This window comes from Nycticebus coucang, chromosome 7 (genome assembly GCF_027406575.1).
Source record: "Nycticebus coucang isolate mNycCou1 chromosome 7, mNycCou1.pri, whole genome shotgun sequence".
NCBI classification, from domain to species: Eukaryota; Metazoa; Chordata; class Mammalia; order Primates; family Lorisidae; genus Nycticebus; species Nycticebus coucang.
The window spans coordinates 100,193,168-100,214,658 of NC_069786.1; the positions used below are offsets into that span (position 1 = coordinate 100,193,168).

The following is a 21,491-nucleotide window of genomic DNA, read 5'->3' on the forward strand; positions in this document are numbered from 1 at the left end:
TTTCAAAATATTTCCCACAAGGGAAAAATACAATAGTAATTTTATAGTGGAGAAACCTGACAAATACCACCTTAACCAAGTAATCAGAGTTAACATCACCGGCAATGCATCATCATGCACCTCCTGATACGGTTTACTAAGAAGGAATAACACCATTCCTGTGCTGCTGGTCTGGCCAAAATGAATCTAATTATGAGAAAACATGAGATAAATGCAACTCTGTTAAAGATCAAAAGAAGACTAAAGAGACCTGACAAAGGCAATATGTGATCCTGGATTAGATCATGGACAAGGAAAAACTCAAACAATCTTTTTCTCTTATAAGTGACAAATCTAAATAAGGTCGGTAGGTTACTATAAACAGTGATACTTTGGCAGTGCTAATTTCATGATTTTTATCATTCTGATTATGTAAAAATATCCTTAGTTTTAGGAAACAGATACTGAATATTTAATAGCAAAGAGACATTATGTCTGCTACTTAACTATTTCATTTCAGAAGAAATTTATAGATAAATGCAGAGAGGGAGAATAAAGAAAACATGGCAATATTTTTGAGAATCATGGTTACCAAATATGGTAACATTTTGAGAAACCTAACAGAAAAATAAATAGTAATACTTTGTGTTACTTTTGCAGTCTTTTTATAAATCTGAAATTATTTCAAAATGTAAAAATATGTCATAGGAGTTAGAAGTCAACCTGAAAGGGTTCCTACTGGCTAACATGAGCAATTTGAGCACCAGAATGATTAAGTACAGTGATGACTATAAACCATTTGAAAACATGAATTTATATTGCTAATAAATAGATAACGGAATTGGGAAGAAGTCTTTATAGCAGAGGATTGGGGATCAGTAGAAGAGTGTTTAAAGAATGTGATCTGTGGATGAACAGATAAGTATGGAATATCTATTCAATAGAATATTCAGTCTTAAAAAGGAGGAAATTGTTTTACATGCTACAGGATGAACCTTGAGGAAAGTACACTAAATGAAATAAGTTGCTCACAAAAACCAAATACTGGATTATTCCATTCGTATGAGGTATCTAAAGTAACCAAACTCATAAAAATAGAAAGTAAGGCTGAGTGCAGTGGCTCATGCCTGTAATCCAAGCACTTTGGGAGGCTGAGGTGGGAGGATTGCTTGAGGCCAGGAGTTCTAGATCAGCCTGGCCAGCATAGTGAAACCCCATCTCTACAAAATATTAGAAAAATTAGCCTGTGTAGTCCCAGCCACCTAGGAGTCTGAGGCAAGAGGATCTCTTGACGTTTGAGGAGTTTGAGGTTACAGTGCGTTATGATTGTGCTACAGCACTCCAGTCTGGGCAACAGAGTAAGACCCAGTCCCCGAAAAAAAAAAAAAGAAAAGTAGAATGATGCTTCTAGACTCAAGCAATCCTCTTGCTCAGCCTTCCAAGCAGCTGGGACTACAGGCACCTGCCACAACACTCAGCTAATTTTTCCATTTTAAGTAGAGATGGGGTCTCACTCTTAGCTTAGTCTAGTCTCAAACTCCTCAGCTCAAGCAATCCACCTACCTCAGCCTCCCAGAATATAGAGTTTGGGGTTCAAACATTAAAAAGTTCAGCTTGGCACCTGTAGCTCAGTGGCTAGGGTGCCGGCCACATATAACAGGGCTGGCGGGTTCGATCCCTGCCAGGGCCTGCCAAACAACAACTGCAACATAAAAAAAGCAGCCACGCGTTGTGGTAGGTACCTGTATTCCCAGCTTGGGAGACTTAGGCAAGAGAATCATTTAAGCCCAAGAATTTGAGGTTGCTGTGAGCTATGACGCTACAGCACTCTATACTGAGGGTGACCTAGTGAGACTCTATCTCAACAAAAAAAAAAAAAAAAAGAAAAGAAAAAGTTCTGCAAATCTATTTAACAGCAGTGTGAACAAACTATACTGAACTGTACACACAAAAATGATTAACCGGGTAAGCATTGTAACTGAATGCATTGTCAACAGGCGTCCTGTAATCAATAAGCATGTTTTATCTTGAACGGTATATCAATTATCAACGAACTTTAACACGAAAAATGAAAGATTACAGAATGTGGTATGCAATGGTAAGCTCACACATTTCTATTCTGTGTATCTCATGGTGAGGGATAGCCAGGTATAGCTTTCATTTTAATAATAACTCATTAACAATATTTTCTAGACAATATGAGGAAGAGACTGTATAGTGATCCTTTTATAAATTTATCTGAATTCACCAGATTCTTAATCCAATCCAATGGCAAAGAATATAAAGAACTTACATCTTGGGTGGCGCCTGTGGCTCAAGGAGTAGGGCGCCGGTCCCATATGCCAGAGGTGGCGGGTTCAAACCCAGCCCCCGCCAAAAACCAAAAAAAAAAGAACTTACATCTTGTTAATTTCTTTGGACTCTGTGAAGGCACTGGCTGGTTATCAATGTGTGGAAGAGGAAGTTCTGATCTTTCTCGAGAGACCCAGCCTGGTGGGAAGGGAAGTAAGGATTATTAATTGTCAATCAAGTAGGAAGTATCATCAGAAAAAACAAGAATAAGTAAGTAAGAATATCTAAGTCCTTCAATCTTTGTACCAAGGTAAGATTCTACAGTATAAGATGTATAAAACACTAACAGTTTATCCACAGTTATGTATTTTATTCAATCATCTAAATTTAGTTCCAGCTAGAGTTAGACTTCCTTATATTTTTCAAAGTGTGTGTGTGGGGGGTTACACATAGAAAAGGTATAGAAAGATGGCACCCAGAACTCAGTGAGTAGGGCATTGGCTACATACACCAATGCTGGTGGGTTCAAACCTGACCCGGGCCAGCTAAAACAACAATGACAAACTGCAACAACAAAAAAAATAGCCGGGCATTGTGGCGGGCACCTGTAGTCCCAGCTACTTGGGAGGCTGAGGCAAGAGAATCGCTTAAGCCCAAGAGTTTGAGGTTGCTGTGAGCTGTAATGCCACGGCACTCTATCCAGGGTGACAGCTTGAGATTCTGTTTCAAAAAACAAACAAACAAGAACAAAACAAAAGGTGTAGAAAGAGCTCTAAGGAATCAGAAACAGGGAATAGGCCTGAGAATTAGAATGTTGAAACGTATAAATATGTGCATACTTTTGGATTCAGTGATCCCATTCCTAGCAATTTATCTTAAGGAAATAATGTAATGGAACGAAAAAGTACATGCATGATTATGTTCATTGCAGCATTATCTATAATAATGAACAAAGAGAAACAATAAGGAATTAAGTAGATTATGGTGTATAAAGTAACACTATGTAATTTAAAAGTGTCATTATGAATATTCTATGAGAACACGGGGAAATTTTTACTACCACATGAAAAATGATTTATGGTATAATTAAGGCAGACAACTAGAAAGGAACTTAGACTATTCTGCCTAATCATTTCCTTACACAGAGAGATGGAGGCCCAAGTTAGATGGAGCCTGAGACTCTTCATGGCAGATCATTTTCTGGTCTACATCACAGAAGAAAAAGAAGGGACACAGAGGAAAGGAAATAGTTCAGATTTTGATCACCTCTTAACTGTTTAAACTAAACTGGTGTCCTGGAGCAAGTCACTCAAACCTTGGGTTTCAACGGCCTCTGCTATGAAATGGAAATATCCTGTGTGCCTGTAGGCAGAGATCACACCAAATACTTTGGGTGGTGAAAATATATTGTTGATACTACATTGCCAGAAACTAAGAAAAACCCAGTGCTGTTAGAAATGTGGCAAGTTACGGAGAAAGAGAAGGAGTTCATAGTAGAGAGTGTTTGTACATCTTTATAATTACTGGGCCGTTGATATGCCATGCAGGAATAAATATTTTCCAGATTTTTACTATAGAAAAATACCTGAATTATCCTAGATCGAATGCCTCTTTATCAAATAATACTTTTAGGCTATTCAGTAAGTTCTTACTGAGTTGTTATTTAACTGATATTTATTCATTGAGCTAACTTTATGCTCCCATCATAGAAAGCACAAAGATAACTCATCCCACATATCATGGGGATGCTTGTAGATAAAGTATGAATGTAAGTATTTTAATACAAAGTATAACGCATTAAGACACTGCTAGGTGCCATGAGGTGTTTTTTTTTTGTTTTTTTTTTTTTTGAGACAGAGTCTCACTCTGTGTCATCCTGGGTAGAGTGCTGAGCACTGAGCTCACAGCAACCTCAAACTCTTGGGCTTAAGCGATTCTCTTGCCTCAGCCTCCCAAGTAGCTAGGACTACAGGCGCCTGGCACAACGCCTGCCCATTTTTTTGTTGTAGTTGTCATTGTTTGGCAGGCCCGGACCGGGGTTGAACCTGCCAAGCCCTGGTGTATGTGGCCAGCACCCTAACCATTGAGCAACAGGCACCAAGCGACCATGAGGGTTTTGTTCAGAGGTTAAAATCTCCTTAGAGGATGAGAGACAGGGATGGAAAGGCAAGGTAAATGATGATCACAGCCATGAAAACAGATTTTTAAAAGTACTATGGTAGGCCAGAAAAGGGAGAAACCACTTCCAATTGGCAGTACTGAGGACGTTTAAGGGATTGGCAGTTGTGGAGAAAATACTTAATTGGGAATCTAATACTCAAGGTCAAATCCAAGCTCCATTACTGAACATCATAAGCAAAAAGACAATACAAGCAAAAATACCTCAAAGGGATCTAGAAGTACTCAATGTGGTTACAGAAAATGGTGTTAAGTATTTCGAACTGATATAAGTCATAAGGATGGAATGTAGGCAGAGGAAGGTTTTATCCTGGAGACCATGGTCCTTCATTTTTAAAAGATGTAATCAGGGTTACTGACATCAGAATCCGTTTCTTAGAATGAGAGCGGGGAGTGTGGAGGATGAATTGGGGTTGGAGACCTGTTAGGAACTCTAATGCAGCAACCCAGGAAACCAAGCATGGCTCTAAGTAGCTCTGGGAGTGGAGGCAGAGGGGAGGAGTGGGAAATTTGAGACATGCTTTAGAAACAGAACTGATAGGACCATTTCATATGGGGCTGTGAGGAGCAAAATGAACCCCAAGGTGCAGAATTAGACACAGGATGATGGAGCAGCAGGTGACTAGAAACTCTTTGACATTAACAAAACAGGTGACTCTTCAGGAAAATCCCTGCCCTGGTTTTCTCCCATAGTCTTCCGCTTATGCTGCCTTGCCCAGAAGGCTACCCTGGAACCATTCTCCAGAGCACTTGTCAACTCTGAACCCACAAAAAAAGAACACACCAAGTTTTGCTTGATGGGACAAACAGCATCACCTGACTTATGTAGGAGTAATTAGTAGGTCAGGAGTTTCAAACCAGATACCTGAGAAAGTAAAAAAGGCAAAAAATGGGGTTTAGTGGAGGAGGCAGGGAAGCAGCCTTTGTTTCAGATTCATTGACAGATTCCAGTGGTGATTATATTTGATATTTTTCCAATTGATTAGTATGTCTATGGGATTTTACCTGGTAGTACTGAGGTTAACCATTTCACAAAGTTAAAGTAAGGCACATGTGTCCAAATGTTTCAAAGACACTTACTGTTGAAAGTTCCAGTGGCATGAAGTCCAAGGTCAAAGAGTTGTGAAGGAAGGAATCTAGAGGAATGAGCAAGAGGCTCAGACCCCACAGAAGGCTCCTGGTATGTGAGACTGGCAATGGGGCTCCCAAAGGCAGTCTGACATTCGTGGGTAAATTCACCAATACTTGAAGAACCAGGACTTAGGAGGCTGTGCAGAAATGAGAATTCCTTCTCAAAATTTTCTCCCTCTAGTGAACCCACAGGTAGATCTTTTGCAACTGTTGAGTACAAACGAAAACAGAAAGGCTTTTTTTCTTTTTGAGGAAGGAAGAATAGGACATAGGACAAATGAAAGTTGTTTAATTGTTCTCATACTGTTATTGACATAACTTTTTTCTTTCTTTCTTTTTTTTTTTTTTTTGAGACAGAGTTTCCTATGCCCTGAGCAGAATGCAGTGGCGTCGTAGCTCACTACAACCTCAGACGCGGGCTGTGGGCATCCTGCTGCCTCAGCCTCCAAAGCTGCTGGATTACAGGCACTTGCTGAGGTGCCCGGCGGGGTTTTTCATTTTTCTTCATGAGTTGGGATCTCACTCTCGCTCAGACAAGCCTCAAACTCCTGAGCTCAAGCAATCCTCCCGCCTCAGCCTCCCAAAGTGCTGGGATTACAGGTCTGAGCCACCATGCCCAACTACATAACTTTTAATGAACTAAATTGATTAGATGTTTATGTGAAAAATATTTCTAATTAGGCAGGATTTAGATCAAAATGGTTAATTTCATGATGAAGATACAACAGTTATAAATCTCTATATATGAAATAATTAAATTACCACCTATGGAAGACAGAAACCACAGGTGATGCAAAAGAAACAGAAATAATAGGGCAGTGCCTGTGGCTCAAAGGGGTAGGGCGCCGGCCCCACATACTGGAGGTGGCGGGTTCAAACCCAGCCCCAATCAAAAAAAAAAAAAGAAATAGAAATAATAATAAGAGACTTTAACATACCACTCCAAATAAAAAAATAGGCCAGGAAGATGAATAATAGGTAAATATATAAGAGATCTAAACAGCATAATCAATTAGGTAGTATTTTAGATATACACAAACTACAATAAATAGAAACAAACCACCTTCTCAAGCACATGTTCAAAATTCACAAATTGATTTTACTAAGATACACAAAAATCAGTAAGTTCTTGAAGTAGAAATGTTACAGACAGGGCGGCACCTGTGGCTCAATGAGTGGGGCACCGGCCCCATATACAAGGGTGGTGGGTTCAAACCTGGCCCCCGCCCTGGCCAAACAGCAACAAAAAATGGCCAGGTGTTGTGGTGGGCACCTGTGGCTGCAGCTACTCTGGAGGCTGAGGCAAGAAAATCACCTAAGCCCAGAAGTTGGAGTTTGCTGTGAGCTATTACGCCATGGCATTCTACTGAGGGAGACAAAGTGAGACTCTGTCTCAAAAAAAAAGAAAATGGCTGAGCACCTGTAGCTCAAGCAGCTAAGGCGCCAGCCACATACACCAGAGATGGTTGGTGGGTTCGAATCCAGCCCAAACCTGTACCACAACAATGATAACTACGACCAAAAAATAGCCGGGTGTTGTGGCAGGTGCCTGTAGTCCCAGCTACTTGGGAGGCCGAGGCAAGAGAATCACGTGAGCCTAGGAGTTGGAGATTGCCGTGAACTGTGATGCCATGGTACTCTACCCAGGGCCACAGCTTGAAGCTCTGTCTCAAAAAAAAAAAAAGAAAGAAATATTACAGACATGCACTGATTATAATGCAAGAAAAAGCAATTAAAAAATAAAACTAAACCCAAAAAGGTTCTTCCATCTATAAGTTGAAAAAACATCTGTTAAACAACTCTGGGTTGAAAGGGGAAATACTTTCTGAAAAATAATAATAAAACATTTTGTATCACAATCCATGATGTTAAATAAAATTTATAGGAGACCGTTGGTTTGGACTGAGTGAGCTCCTGCACTAGACCAAAATGGAGTTATTCATGCTAAAGTTCTTGCATTACTAAACTAAAACTAAGTTATTTGACCTTTCAAGAAATCAGAAGAGCCAGAGATAATAGCCAAAATATCCAAGCAGGCCAGTCTTTGTTTGCAATGACCGATCCACTTTTTGTTTCCTGTTTCTGCTTCTCTTAACCTTTTTCTGTCTAAAAAATCAACCTCCTCTGCTCAGATCATCGAAATACTCTTTTTAGAGTCTAGAATTGCAAATAAAAGCCAGTTAAGATGTTTAGTTTATTTTTTAAAATATGGAATGCCTCACAAACTTTCATGTCATCCTTGCGCAGGGGACATGCTAATCTGCTCTGAATCTGTTCCAATTTTAGTATATATGCTGCTGAAGGAAGCACCAGTTAAGATCTTTAAATTTGGCTGGGCATGGTGGCTCACGCCTATAATCCTAGCACTCTGGGAGACTGAGGTGGTGGATCACCTGAGCTCAGGAGTTTGAGACCAGCAAGACCAGTATGAGGAAGAGTGAGACCCTGTCTCCACTAAAAATAGAAAAAACAGCTGGCCATTGTGGTGGACACTCTGGGAGGCTGAGAAAAGTGTCTCAGAGCTCAGAAGTTGGAGCCCAGCCTAAGCAGGAGTTGAGACCCTGTCTCTACTACAATAGAAAAACTAGCTGAGCATGGCGTAGTCCTAGCTACTCAGTAGGCTGAGAGGCTAGACCAGTGGTTCTCAACCTTCCCAAGGCCGCAGCACCTTAATACAGTTCCTGTGGGTAGCAACCCACAGGTTGAGAACTGCTGGGCCGGAGGATTTCTTGAGCCCAAGAGTTTGAGGTTGCTGTTAACTATGAAGTCACAGCACTTTACCTTAGACAACAGAGTGGGATTCTGTCTCAAAAAAAAAAAAAAAAAAAAAAATCTTTAAATTTGTTGTAATTATCTTTTGACAATGGAGTGCTTAAATAACAATGAACAGAGGAAAAACCACAGCCTTAAAAGTCCAGAAATAACACTCAAATACTTATAGAAATCTAGCACATGATACGATATTATCTCAAATTTCTGGGAGAAAGATGGTACTTTATTTTTTATTTTTTGTTAATTAGGCCCAGGTGAGGTTCAAACTCGCCACCCTCAGTGTGTGGGGCCATTACACTAACCACCGAGCTACTACGCCCAGCTTAGTTATGAATTATTTGTTAATATTTTAAAGTACCAACACCATATACATGAATAAACTCCAAAATGAACTGGACATCTAATGTAATAGAAAAATAAAACTAGAATACTGGAAAAAAACCATAAGAGAATTTCTCTATAACCCGAGTTTGAGAAAAGTTTCCTGACTATGGCTAAAATTCACATCCAATAAAAGATAAAATAAAATTTTGAAAACTTTTAACAAAATTATTTTTTAATTTTAAAAGAAACAGAAAAAGTCAAACAACTGACAAGGAGAAAATACTTGCAACATAATTGCGTGGGATATTCAAGGTAGTTATTTAATGCTTAGAAAGTACATTAAAGTTGGTTTAGTTTTTGGCTTTTTTGTTTGTTTTGAGACAGAGTCTTAACTCTGTCACCTAGGCTGGAAAGCAGTGGCCTCATAATAGCTCACTGCAACCTGAAACTCTTGGGTTCAAGAGATCCTCTGCCTCAGGCTCCTGAGTGGCTGAGACTATAGGTGCACACCTTAAAATGTACTTAATTTATCTTTTTTTTTTTTAAGAGATGGGGTGTGGCGTAGGGAATCTCACTACTTCTTCTTCTTCTTTTTTTTTATTTTGAGACAGGCTAACTCTGTTGCCCAAGCTAGAGTGCCATGGCTTCAGCCTACCTTATAGTAACCTCAATTCCTGGGTTCAAGGAATCCTCTGGCCTCAGGCTCCAAGTAGCTGGGACTACAGGTACCTGCCGTAACACCTAGATACTTTTTCTTTTTTTTTTTTTACACTTTTTGGCTGGGGCTGGGTTTGAACCCACCACCTCTGGTGTATGGGGCCAGCGCCCTACTCCTTTAAGCCTCAGGCGCCGCCCTATTTTTTTCTATTTTTAGTAGAGGTGGCAGTCTCTGCTCCTCCTTAGGCTGGTCTCAAACTCCTGAGCTCAAATGGATCCTCCTGTCCTGGCCTCTCACAGTGCTAGGATTACAGGTATGAGCCACCACACCCAGCCTGATTTAATTTTGACACCTCATCTCAAAGATAAGGAAACTGGAATGTTAGGGTCATACTTTTGTTATTAATGATTTTAATTTCTTTACCATTGAATGACATTTAACATTTTAGTATCTCATGACACTGGATATACAAATTGTATTCATTCATTCAACAAATATTTACTGAGGCTCAGTGGCTAGGGCACCAGCCACATACACTGGGGTTAGTAGGTTCGAGCCCAGCCTGGGTCTGCTAAAACAATAAGGACAACTGCAACCAAAAAATAGCCAGGCGTTGTGGGGGGCGCCTGTAGTCCCAGCTATTTGGGAGGCTAAGGCAAGAGAATCGCTTAAGACCAAGAGCTGGAGGTTGCTGTGAGCTGTGATGCCATGGCACTCTGCCCAGGGCAACATAGTGAGACTCTGTCTAAAAAAAAAAAAAAACCAAAAAAAATTTACTGCTGGATGGTAGAGGTAGATGAGACAGTAAAATAGATCCAGTCCTAGCTATACTCAGAGTTATACAGATACATTGTTATAGGGCCCAAACCTACAAAACAAAGAATTATTTAATTTCCATTGTGATATGCTACAAAAGTATAGGATTGTATCCCTATATAGAGACCTATACAGTTTCTAATGTTAAGGAAATAAGTGATAAATAAAAATGGAAGAATTTTAAATAACAGATTATTCTTATATATAGTGAAATGATAATTTCTTACCATTTTCAGAGTTAGGAAACGGAGATGCTCCAAATTCTCTCATTTGAAAATGTTTTTCCTTGTAATCTGTGGTTGCTAAAAGAAGAGAATATAAAAGATAAATTGAGGGTGGCGCCTGTGGCCCAAAGGAGTAGGGGCCAGCCCCATATGCCGGAGGTGGCGGGTTCAAACTCAGCCCCGGCCAAAAACTGCAAAAGAAAAAGATAAATTGAACAAGATAGATAAATTAGCAAGCCTATCGACTAGATATAATATTCTATAATTAGGTCAAATATTCAATTGACCAAATCATATTGTAATACATATAAAAGGGAGATGTCAAATTATAAAGAATCTTATATATATAAATCTCATTTGTGTGTATATAACAAACTACATCATAATACCACAGGAATTCAGGTCCTCTGTTATTTCTGTGTTCCCTTGAAAGTTAAAAGCTTTCACATTCTAAACCCTATTCCTTCCTTCGTGGACCTTTTCTATTCTATACTCTCTGATAGTCCACTCTCCTTTTTCTTTTCTTTTTTTTTTTTTTTTTGAGACAGAGCCTCACTTGTTGGCCCCTGGTAGAATGCCATGGCGCCATAGCTCACAGCAAACTCAGAGTCCTGGGCTCAAGCAATTCTTTTGCCTCTACCTCCAAGTCGCTGGGATTATAGGTGACTGCCACAATGCCTGGCTGCTTTTAGAGGCAGAGTTTTGCTCTCGCTCAGGCTGGTCTCGAACTCATGAGCTCAGGTGATTTGCCCGCCTCAGCCTCCCAGAGTGCTGGGATTACAGGCATGAACCACCACGCCTGGCCTTAATAGTCCATTTTAATTTGTTCTGCCAGATCCCCAGGCCTCTGACACTCTGACTCAATGGATGTTCATTTTATGTTGAATGATTGGATATGGTCTACATTTTCATTATTTTTTAAATTGACAAAAAGTATCTATTCATTGTGTTTAAATATGTTGTTTTGACATACGTATACATTCTGAAATGGCTAAATTGAGCTAAATGACTCTTTTTTTTCTTTTTTGGGGGAGACAGAGCCTCAAGCTATTCCCTTGGGTAGAGTGCTGTAGTATCACAGCTCACAGCAACCTCAAATTCCTGGGCTTAAGTGATTCTCTTGCCTCAGCCTCCCAAGTAGCTGGGACTATAGGTGCCCGTCACAATGCCTGGCTATATTGTTTTGTTGCAGTCATTGTTGTTTAACTGGCCTGGGCCGGGTTTGAACCTGCCACCCTTAGTGTACGTGGCTGGAGCTGTAACCACTGTGCTATGAGCGCCGAGCCCTTTCTTTCTTTTTTTTTTTTTTTTTTGAGACAGAGTCTCACTATGTCACCCTCAGTAGAGTACTGTGGTGTCACAGCTTACAGCAACTTCAAACTCTTGAGCTTAAGCAATTCTCTTGCCTTGCAAGTAGCTGGGACTGCAGGCACCCACCACAATGCCTGGCTATTTTTTTGTTGCAGTTGTTTAGCTGTTATTTTAGTTGGCCCGGGCCAGGTTTGAACCCACCGCCTTCAGTGTATGTGGCTGGCTCCATAACCACTGTGCTACAGGCACCAACCCCTAATGACATTTGTATTACCTCATATACTTACCATTTTTTATGATGCAGACCTTAAAATCTATTCTCTTAGCAATTTTCTTTTTTTTTTTTTTGTAGAGACAGAGTCTCACTTTACCACCCTCAGTAGAGTGCCATGATGTCACAGGACTCACAGCAACCTCCAGCTCTTGGGCTTCAGCGATTCTCCTGCCTCAGCCTCCTGAGCAGCTGGGACTACAGGCGCCCGCCACAACGCCTGGCTATTTTTTGGTTGCAATTCAGCTGGGGCTGGATTTGAACCCGCCACCCTCAGTATATGGGTCCGGCGCTCTACTCACTGAGCCACAGGCGCCACCCTACTCTTAGCAATTTTCAAGAATATGTGAAAACAAAATAAAAATGTTAGGGTTGCCCCCCAACCCCAATTATGCAAACGAAAAGGTAAAGGCCTCAGGCACCTGTGAAGAATTGGCCCTACATATCATTCATTAAGTAAATTCCTTGCTGACTTCCAATCAAGGACATGCAAATTGTAGCTTTAGGTCTGTAGGCTATGCCTAGCTATTCAAACTAATGTCTGTTCTGATTTCGCACTAATAATGAATTTAGGTTTATCTTACAAGGACAGAACAGAGACAAGTCAAGATCAGACATTATTCCTCCTACCCTGGGACAGCTACATTATTGATGCTTCCTCCACTCCTTTTTTCTCTTTGAACATTGCCCTTATGTTACATAAAATGTAGATTTTCGTTGCTCTCACCAGAATATAACCATTTTGTCTCACATACACCTACTTTTTTCTATATGCTTTTAAATGCTGAAACTTTAAAATTCACCCTTGGAAAGACAGTCACAGTTTTGCCTGTGGTTCATGTTTTTCCCAAAAAGACAGTCACAGTTTCGCCTGTGGTTCATGTGCCAGGGGATACATCCTCAGCTTTGTTTTAATAAATCTCCTTCGATTCATATTTTTGCCTCAGTCACTAATATTGGATAGACAAATATAATACATTGTTATTGACTATTGTCATCATGTTGTACCACACATCTCTTGAACCTATTCCTTCTATGTAACTGAAATTTTGTATCCTTTTACCAACAGCTCTCCAGTGCCCCTTGCTCCCCTAAATAACTGTCACTCTACTTTGTTTCTTTTCTTTTCTTTTTTCTTTTTCTTGAGACAGAATCTCACTTTGCCACCCTTGGTAGAGTGCCATGGGTGTCATAGCTCACAGCAACCTCAAAGTCTTGGGCTCAAGTGATTCTCTTGCCTCAACCTCCTAAGTAGCCTGAGCTACAGTTGCTGGCTATTTTTAGAGATGGGGGTCTCACTCTTGCTCAGGGTGATCTCGACCCTGTGAGCTCAGGGCAATCCACCTGCCTTGGCCTCCCAGAGTGCTAGGATTACAGGCATGAGCCACCACGCCTGGCCCCACCACTCCTACTCTGTTTCTATGAGTTCAACTTTTTTAGATTCCAAATATAAGTGAGGTCATGTGATATTTGCCTTAATGTGCCTGACTTATTTCACTTTCATAATGTCCTCCAGGCTTATTCACGTTGTCGTAAATGTCAAGATTTCTTTCTTTTTTAAGGCTGAATAATATTCCATTGTGTATATATAGCATTTTTTAAAATTTTCATCTACTGTTGGACACTTAAGTTGATTCCTTATCTTAGCTATTGTGATTAAGAATATGGTCTACTTTTAATTCAAAGGCTACATTCTTCTTCTCTTTTTCTTTTTTTTTTTTTTCTTTTTTTAAGACAGAGTCTCACTCTGTCACCCTGAGTAAAGTGCCATTATGTCATTATAGCTCACAGTAACCTCAAACTCTTGGGTTCAAGCAATCTTCTTGATTCAGCTTCCCAAGTAGTTGGGACTATAGGTGCCCATCACCACACCCAACTAGTTTTTCTATTTTTAGTAGAGATGGGTGTCAGTCTTACTCAGGCTGTTCTTGAACTCCTGAGCTCAAGCAATCCACCTGCCTCAACCTCCCCCAGTGCTGGGATTACAGGTGTAAGCCACCGCACCGAGCCATAACATAATCTCTTTTAAAAGGCTGTGTTAAACTGTTTGACATTTTAAATGTGACCATTTCAAAGTAATTTACCATCTTACCTGATTCATTCCCTAAGCTTGCTTCCTCATCTGACAAGATTAACCTAAAATAAAAATTTTTTAAATGCATTAATTTTTGTTTAAATACATTTGGTTTCATATTCCCCAGTTTTTTGTTTTTTTTTTTTTTGTAGAGACAAAGTCTCACTTTATGGCCCTCGGTAGAGTGCCATGGCATCACACAGCTCACAGCAACCTCCAACTCCTGGGCTTAAGTGATTCTCTTGCCTCAGCCTCCCGAGTAGCTGGGACTACAGGCGCCCGCCACAACGCCCAGCTATTTTTTGGTTGCAGTTCAGCCAGGGCTGGGTTTGAACCTGCCACCGTTGGTATATGGGGCCGGCGCCTTACCGACTGAGCCACAGGCACCACCCTATTCCCCAGTTTTATATGCCTTTAATTTTTTTTTTTTTAGAGACAAGAGTCTCATTTTGTCACCCTCGGTAGAGTGTCATGGCGTCACAGCTCACAGCAACCTCCAGCTCGCTTGGGCCTAGGCGATTCTCTTGCCTTAGCCTCCCGAGTAGCTGGGACTACAGCTGCCTGCCACAATGCCTATTTTTTTGTTGCAGTTCGGCCTGGGTGGTTTTGAACCCACCACCGTCAGTATATGGGGCCTGTGCCCTACCCACTGAGCCACAGGCGCTGCCTGACTTTAACATTTTTTTTAACTCAGGAGACATAAAATAGTTGTCCAGTAGATTTCCTAAAATCTATATCTAAGTGAATTTCCTACTTATTCTGTAGATCTCTAGAAAGAATGAAAACCTTGAGAATTAAATCATAGGAATTAAAAACTCCAGAAAAAATGGGATACTTTATTTTGAACAACAAAGTGATGTTTGCAAATGACACATTTGCCTAAAATATCATCTATCAATACTAATTTTGGATATTAACAGCATCCATCTGATGTAATATTCAAAAAGTGAGACAAATTGAGCACAGATTTAGTCATTATACCTAGGGTATAACCTCACAATTACTAGTACTTGAGATTATTAAGTCTTTAGGCTGGGCGCCTGTGGCTCAACAGCTAGGGTGCCAGCCACATACACCAGAGCTGGCGGGTTCGAATCCAGCCCAGGCCTGCCAAACATCACTGACAACTACAACCAAAAAGTAGCCAGGCATTGTGGCGGGTGCCTATAGTCCCAGCTACTTGGAAGGCTGAGGCAAGAGAATCACTTGAGCCCAAGAGTTTGAGATTGCTGTGAGCTGTGACACTATAGCACTCTACCCAGGGTGACAGCTTGAGACTGTATCAAAATAAATAAATAAATAAATAAATAAATAAATAAGTCTTTAAAGATACTTAAAAACCCATATAATTTTTATTTGCTAGTACTGCAAAAATAAACCTACAGAGAAAATAAATGCTTATGATTAGGAATGAAATTTTCAATGACATATATATATATATATATATATATTTTTTTTTTTTTTTTTGTAGAGATAGAGTCTCACTGTACCGCCTTCAGGTAGAGTGCCATGATGTCACACGGCTCACAACAACTTCCAACTTCTGGGGCTTAAGCGATTCTCTTGCCTCAGACTCCCGAGCAGCTGGGACCACAGGTGCCCGCCACAACGCCCGACTATTTTTTTGTTGCAGTTTGGCTGGGGCTGGGTTTGAACCCGCCACCCTTGGCATATGGGGCCAGTGCCCTACTCACTGAGCCACAGGCGCCGCCCATATATATATATATATATATATATTTTTTTTTTTTTTAAAAACCTGCATGGGAGTGAAGGTAAAGCGCCTGACAATGTGTTCATTCAAAAAGTAGCCCTTGTAAGGTGAAGATGAGGGAGAAGAATTTGAATAAAACTTTCATGAAGGGTGGCTCCTGTGGCTCAGTGAGTAGGGCACCAGCCCCATATGCCGAGGGTGGCGGGTTTAAACCCAGCCCGGGCCAAACTGCAACCAAAAAATAGCCAGGCGTTGTGGCAGGCGCCTGTAGTCCCAGCTGCTTGGGAGGCTGAGGCAAGAGAATCGCGTAAGCCCAAGAGTTAGAGGTTGCTGTGAGCCGTGTGATGTCACTGCACTCTACCTGAGGGCGGTACAGTGAGACTCTGTCTCTACAAGAAAAAAAAAACTTTCATGAAATATGAAAATAGAAAAAACCAATTAAACAGTTTATGTAATGTGTTATTTTAAATGTCAATATATAACTAAGTTACTAAATTTGATTTATAACTATATATTTATTAATTTAATTAGATATTTGTTAAATTTAATTTTTTTTTAATTGAGACAGTCTCACTTTATTGCCCTCAGTAGAGTGCCATGATGTCCCAGCTCACAGCAACCTCAAACTCTTGGGCTCAAGCAATTCTCAGCATCCTGAGTAGCTGGGACTACAGGCACCTGCCACAATGCTTGGCTTTTTTTTTTTTTTTTTTTTTTTTTTAGCAGGCCTGGGTTGGGTTCAAACCCACCAGCCGTGGTGCATGTGGCTGGCGCCATACCCTCTGAGCTCCAGGCGCCACCCTGTTAATTTAATTTCTAACTAGATGTTTAAGAAGTGTTGATCCTAAGATATTTCTATATTCACATTAGCCAAAAATTTGGTTTGGATTTCCCCATAGGGAAATTTTTACTTTCTACTCAACAATATATAGTTAGTTGCTATTTGGCCTTTTATTTCTGACTTTGTTATAACACTTAGTACAGTCTTAAAATGAGGATTAAGTGGCAGCTCTGAAAGAAAAACAAAGGGACGATGTAATAAAAGGGAAACAGTCAACATGAAAATCGTACATTGCAAGATCCCCTTTCAGATAACCAGTCCCTGTCCTATCTGTGTTATTTTAGAGACAGATTTTTTTTTTTTTTTAAGACAAAGTCTCACTTGCCACCCTTGGTAGAGTGCTGTGGCATTACAGCTTACAGCAACCTCAGGCCTCCCAAGTAGCTGGGACTACAGGCACCTGCCACAACGCCTGACTGTTTTCAGGCTGGTCTCCAACCTGTGAGCTAGGCAATCCACTGGCCTCGGCCTCCCAAGTGCTGGGACTACAGGCATGAGCCACCACTCCTGGCCCTAGAGACAGATTTTTAATAGTTTGTCTCACAGTTGCTTATACCTGTTCCTTTCTTCTCTCCATCTGTCCCTTCAGAGAGTCTCTAGAGGTCCTAAATGGCAGAATCTGGTCTTACACCCCAGTCTGTTTGGTACTTACGTCGTCTCCTTTGCCTGATATATTAAAAATGGAAGGAAAAAAACCACAAAACTGTAAGGCTTCAAAACAAATTACTAAGGTTTGAGTTTGTCCCCACCAAACTCATGCTGAAATGTGATCTCAACCCCAAGGTGGCAATTTTGGAAGATGGGCTTAGTGGGGAAGCATCTGGGCCATGCTAGCCCTGGCCAATCCATCATGAATGGTTTGATGCTGTTCTCGTGGTAGTGAGTTCTCACTCTCACAAAACTGGTTAGTTTTCTCAGTATATTCCTGTGAGAGTGGGTCATTTTAAAAGCCAGAATGCCTCTTAGATTTTGCTGCTTGGCTAGTGTCTGCTTCCCTTTTGACTTCTCTTAATACAGCACAAAAACCCTTGCCAGAACCTAGGGCCATGCCTTCAAACTTCCCAGTCTGCATAACTGTCAGCTAAATAAAACCTTTTTTTTTTTTTTTTTTGACAATAGAGTAGAGTGTAGTCGCATCATCATAGCTCACTGCAACCTCCAACTCCTGGACGCAAGCCATCCTCCTGCCTTAGCCTTCTGAGCAGCTGGGACTATAGTGTGTGCCACCACACCAGGCTAACTTTTCTATTTTAGGTAGAGCCAGGGTCTTGCTCTGGCACTCCCAACCTCAAGTGATCCTCCCCTCTTTCATCTCCCAGAGTGCTAGGATTTTAGAGGTAAGCCATCATGCCCGGCCTTTAAACCTCTTTTCTTTACATAACACCCCGTCTTAGGTATTCTGTTATAGCAATGCACAATGGACCATGACACAAACGTTTAGTATTGTTGACTGAAAAAAAAAAAAAAAAACAAAACAAAACATGGAAACAAGTGTACAGTAAGCCAGAGAAGGAACAATTCGTTCCACATAAATCATATGATGATATCTAGGGCTTCCATAACAATATTATATAATGTATGCCTGCTTACTTATTGAGGTTTTCAGTAAGAAAACTGCCTTCTATTTGTTCTTCTTTGTGGTCTTCAGTAAGCTTGCTTGTAGTGTTTTGTGATCGCTAAGGATAAGAAATTCAATGGTAAGTAGATAGAAAGAATCTGTTCTCTCTGCAAACAAAATGAGAATAAAAATTCTAAAGAACAATATCAAACAGAAATAGTTCTGAACTAGAGAGTGAAAGATACGGGAAATGTCTGCTAAAGTAATTTGAACTGAGCCTCATATACTTACTTATCCTGGCTGCCTGTGGGAACCACACACATTGTGATGTGGGCCAGCCACAGGTTGGTTTAACAACTCTGTGATAGGCCTTAAGACTTAAACTATGTTACAACCTGCATTGCAATGCCTAAAATACAGCTAAAATGTTTCAACTTCAATTCCAAGCAAGTATTGGATTTAAAATTTGCCTAAGCAGAGCATATGCTATACAGTGAAGCATTTATTGTAAAAAAATAAATAGTAAAAAACAAACCACAACCTAATTCAAGGGCATCTTTTGAGCTGGAAGGTGCCATATCCAAACATGACTTTAAAAATGCATCCTGCCTGGCTTGGCACCTATAGCACAGTGGTTACAGCGCCAGCCACATACACCCAGGCTAAGGGGTTTGAACCTGGCATGGGCCAGCTAAGCAACAATAACAACTGCAACAAGAAATAGCCGGGCATTGTGGTGAGTGCCTGTAGTCCCAGCTACTTGGGAGGCTGAGGCAAAAGAATAGCTTGAGCCCAAGAGTTTGAGGTTGCTGTGAGCTGTGATGCAACAGCACTGTACCAAGGGTGACATATTGAGACTCTCTCAAAAAAACAAAAAAAAAAACTATGTCCTAGGGCGGGACACAGTGGCTCATGCCAGTAATCCCAGCACTCTGGGAGGCTGAGGTGGGTGGACTGCCTGAGCTCACAGGTTCGAGACCAGCCTGAGCCAGAGCAAGACCCCCCCATGTCTAAAAAAATAGCCAGGCCTTATGGCAGGTGCCTGTAGTCCAAACTACTTGGGAGGCTGAGGCAAGAGAATCATTTGAGCCCAAGAGTTTGAAGTTGCTGTGAGCTATGACAATACAGCTCTCTACAGAAAGTGTCAAAATGAGACTGTCTCAAAAAAAAAAAAATGCATCCGAAACTCCAGGAATATGGTTACAAGATATGAACCTATCCCATCCAACTTGAGCAAACCAACCAATAACACTTTCAAGGTCTACTGATAATAAAGCAGAATGGTAAGTTAAAAGATAATAAAACTTAGCTTACTAGAATTGAAGAAATGATTTATCACCATGTGTCTCTGCTGGATAAACCATATGCAAAGACGATGACAGGAAGATGTGCACATGTTAAAAGCATGATAGTTGGGTTGGCGCCTGTAGCTCAAGTGGCTAAGGCACCAGCCACATACACTAGAGCTGGCGGGTTCAAATCCAGCCCGGGCCTGCCAAACAACAGTGACAACTACAACCAAAAAATAGCCGGGCATTGTGGCAGGTGCCTGTAGTCGCAGCTACTTGGGAGGCTGAGGCAAGAGAATCGCTTATGCCCAGGAGTTTGCGGTTGCTATGAGCTGTGATGCCATGGCACTCTACCCAGGGCGACAGATTGAGGCTCTGTCTCAGAAATAAATAAATAAATAAATAAATAATAAAAGCATGATAGAGAGCATCTTTCACTTGTTTTATAGAAAAAGCTGATCTAACATATTGTTCTCTTCAACTTCAATCACACATACATAATGATCATAACTGGCCTGATTTTGGTATCATGAACTGTTGTAAAAGTAAAACTAAGAAATTTTTCTTCAACTTGTAAAATTGTCAGGTAGGTAATTTGGTCATTTGTGAGAACATATGACTACTTTCCATTACTTCTTTCTCTTGAGTTTTTCCTTTTCATAGCCTTTTCTTATCTACTTTGCATTTTAATTTTCTCTTTATCTTATCCCTCTTTTTTCCCCTGTCCTACTAATTTCTCTAGCCTGCCCGCAGTGTTCTCATGTATTTTGGTGCTGCTGGCAGCATTTGAAAACAAAGAAGTGTTCATCCTTGGCTAACGGAGTCCAGAAGAATGTTTCTCAATGTTCTACAAATTTAAAATTAGGCTTAGCAAAAATAGTTTCAACGTTATAACTCAAAGGAAGTATAATACATTTAAACAAGAAAACATGAAAGAAATTACCTTGAGAGCTACAAAATCATGTGGATGAAAGCCAATACAGGCCTCCTGGATTTGGGACATCATTCGAGCTGTTTTCTCCCAGAATCCAAGCAGTGTTCTCTGCATGAAAAGATAAAGTGACACTAGAGTTCTGCTTTTCCTCTACGACTTTTTAAGTGCTGTTTTTCCTCACTAGTGTAGTAGATGAATAGTCGCCAAATAAGAAAAAGCAGGAACTAAATTCAGATTCCCAAGTTTGGAGAACCAGAAAGCATTGCAAAAAGTAATTCTGCACAAGAACTGGCATCTGTGGAGAGGGAAGGATAAGGGAAACAGGACAGGGAAACAATTGGTATCTGTGTCTGCAGGTGTGTGTACCTATCTGTGTACCACCCTGGAATGCACAGTAACGCCACCGAGAGTGTGACTGTAGCTAAGGGATTAGAACACCTGAGGTATCCAATAGAGAAATAGTAAAAGCACAAAAATACCAATCTCTACAGAGGCAAAGATAAGCATTTCTTTAATTGGAAAAAGATAAAATTTACCTCTGTATATGACCTTTCATCTAAGGTTCAAGAAAGATTTGCCAAAAAAATCTGTTCTCAAGCTAACTCAAGTAACAGGAAATGTTCCTTGCTGCTATGAGGTTCCTATTTAAAGTGAGGGGGTAAGTAGAGAGTACAAAGGAGAATTGAAACAACAGCTATTGTGTCTCAGGTGTTATGCTACACAGATGGTCATATACCTTTATTTTCAAGTGCATCCCTTCTTAATTCCAGAATTCCATAATACTGAATAAGATAGATTCCCTAAAATCAGGACTGAATATCCATTTCCTTCAGTTTATTACTCTTAAGTGAGTACAGTTTATTCTATTTTGCTGTTTGTGAATATATGTTAAAATTAGTAACTGCTTCTTGTTAATACCTAAATTTTTCACTGTATGTATGTATGTATAATACTGTATAAGCACAAGTGAGAATTCTGAGGTTAAAGTGATATGGGATGGCATCTTGGCAGAAAGAAAAGAATGTAGACCTAGAATTAGAAAACTTAGGTTTTTAAGCCCAACATTGCCATTACTTTAATTCTCATGGGTTTAATATTCTTCATCCATAAAACAACGGAAAAGTGGGC

At 40.4% G+C, this 21,491-nt stretch overlaps 2 protein-coding genes and 1 non-coding gene across 10 annotated transcripts in view; 1 reads left to right on the forward strand and 2 right to left on the reverse strand.

Moving 5' to 3' along the window:
• The window catches only part of FAM117B (family with sequence similarity 117 member B), a 171,931-nt gene that overhangs the window by 148,621 nt on the left and 1,819 nt on the right, over positions 1-21,491 (forward strand). The window contains exon 8 of one of the 2 annotated variants that reach the window (XM_053597437.1): positions 12,038-12,886. The exons of the other annotated variant lie outside the window; for it this stretch is intronic. Within the exon in view, the coding sequence (XP_053453412.1) occupies positions 12,038-12,068 (31 nt within the window). The 3' untranslated portion in view covers positions 12,069-12,886. Of the gene's footprint in view, positions 1-12,037; positions 12,887-21,491 lie in introns of those variants that run through there. 2 annotated transcript variants of the gene reach the window in all.
• The window catches only part of ICA1L (islet cell autoantigen 1 like), an 89,138-nt gene that overhangs the window by 18,700 nt on the left and 48,947 nt on the right, over positions 1-21,491 (reverse strand). For 6 of the 7 annotated variants that reach the window (XM_053597443.1, XM_053597438.1, XM_053597440.1 and 3 more), the window contains 6 exons: positions 20,373-20,471; positions 18,173-18,258; positions 14,049-14,092; positions 10,378-10,452; positions 5,530-5,787; positions 2,380-2,469 (listed from right to left, as the gene is read on the reverse strand). In XM_053597443.1, the coding sequence (XP_053453418.1) occupies positions 2,380-2,469; positions 5,530-5,787; positions 10,378-10,452; positions 14,049-14,092; positions 18,173-18,258; positions 20,373-20,471 (652 nt within the window). The remainder of the gene's footprint in view (positions 1-2,379; positions 2,470-5,529; positions 5,788-10,377; positions 10,453-14,048; positions 14,093-18,172; positions 18,259-20,372; positions 20,472-21,491) is intronic. The other variant, XM_053597444.1, reaches the window with a different exon arrangement.
• Positions 7,783-7,890, reverse strand: LOC128590984 (U6 spliceosomal RNA). The gene has a single exon (XR_008381440.1). It is a non-coding gene; the product is annotated as a U6 spliceosomal RNA (small nuclear RNA).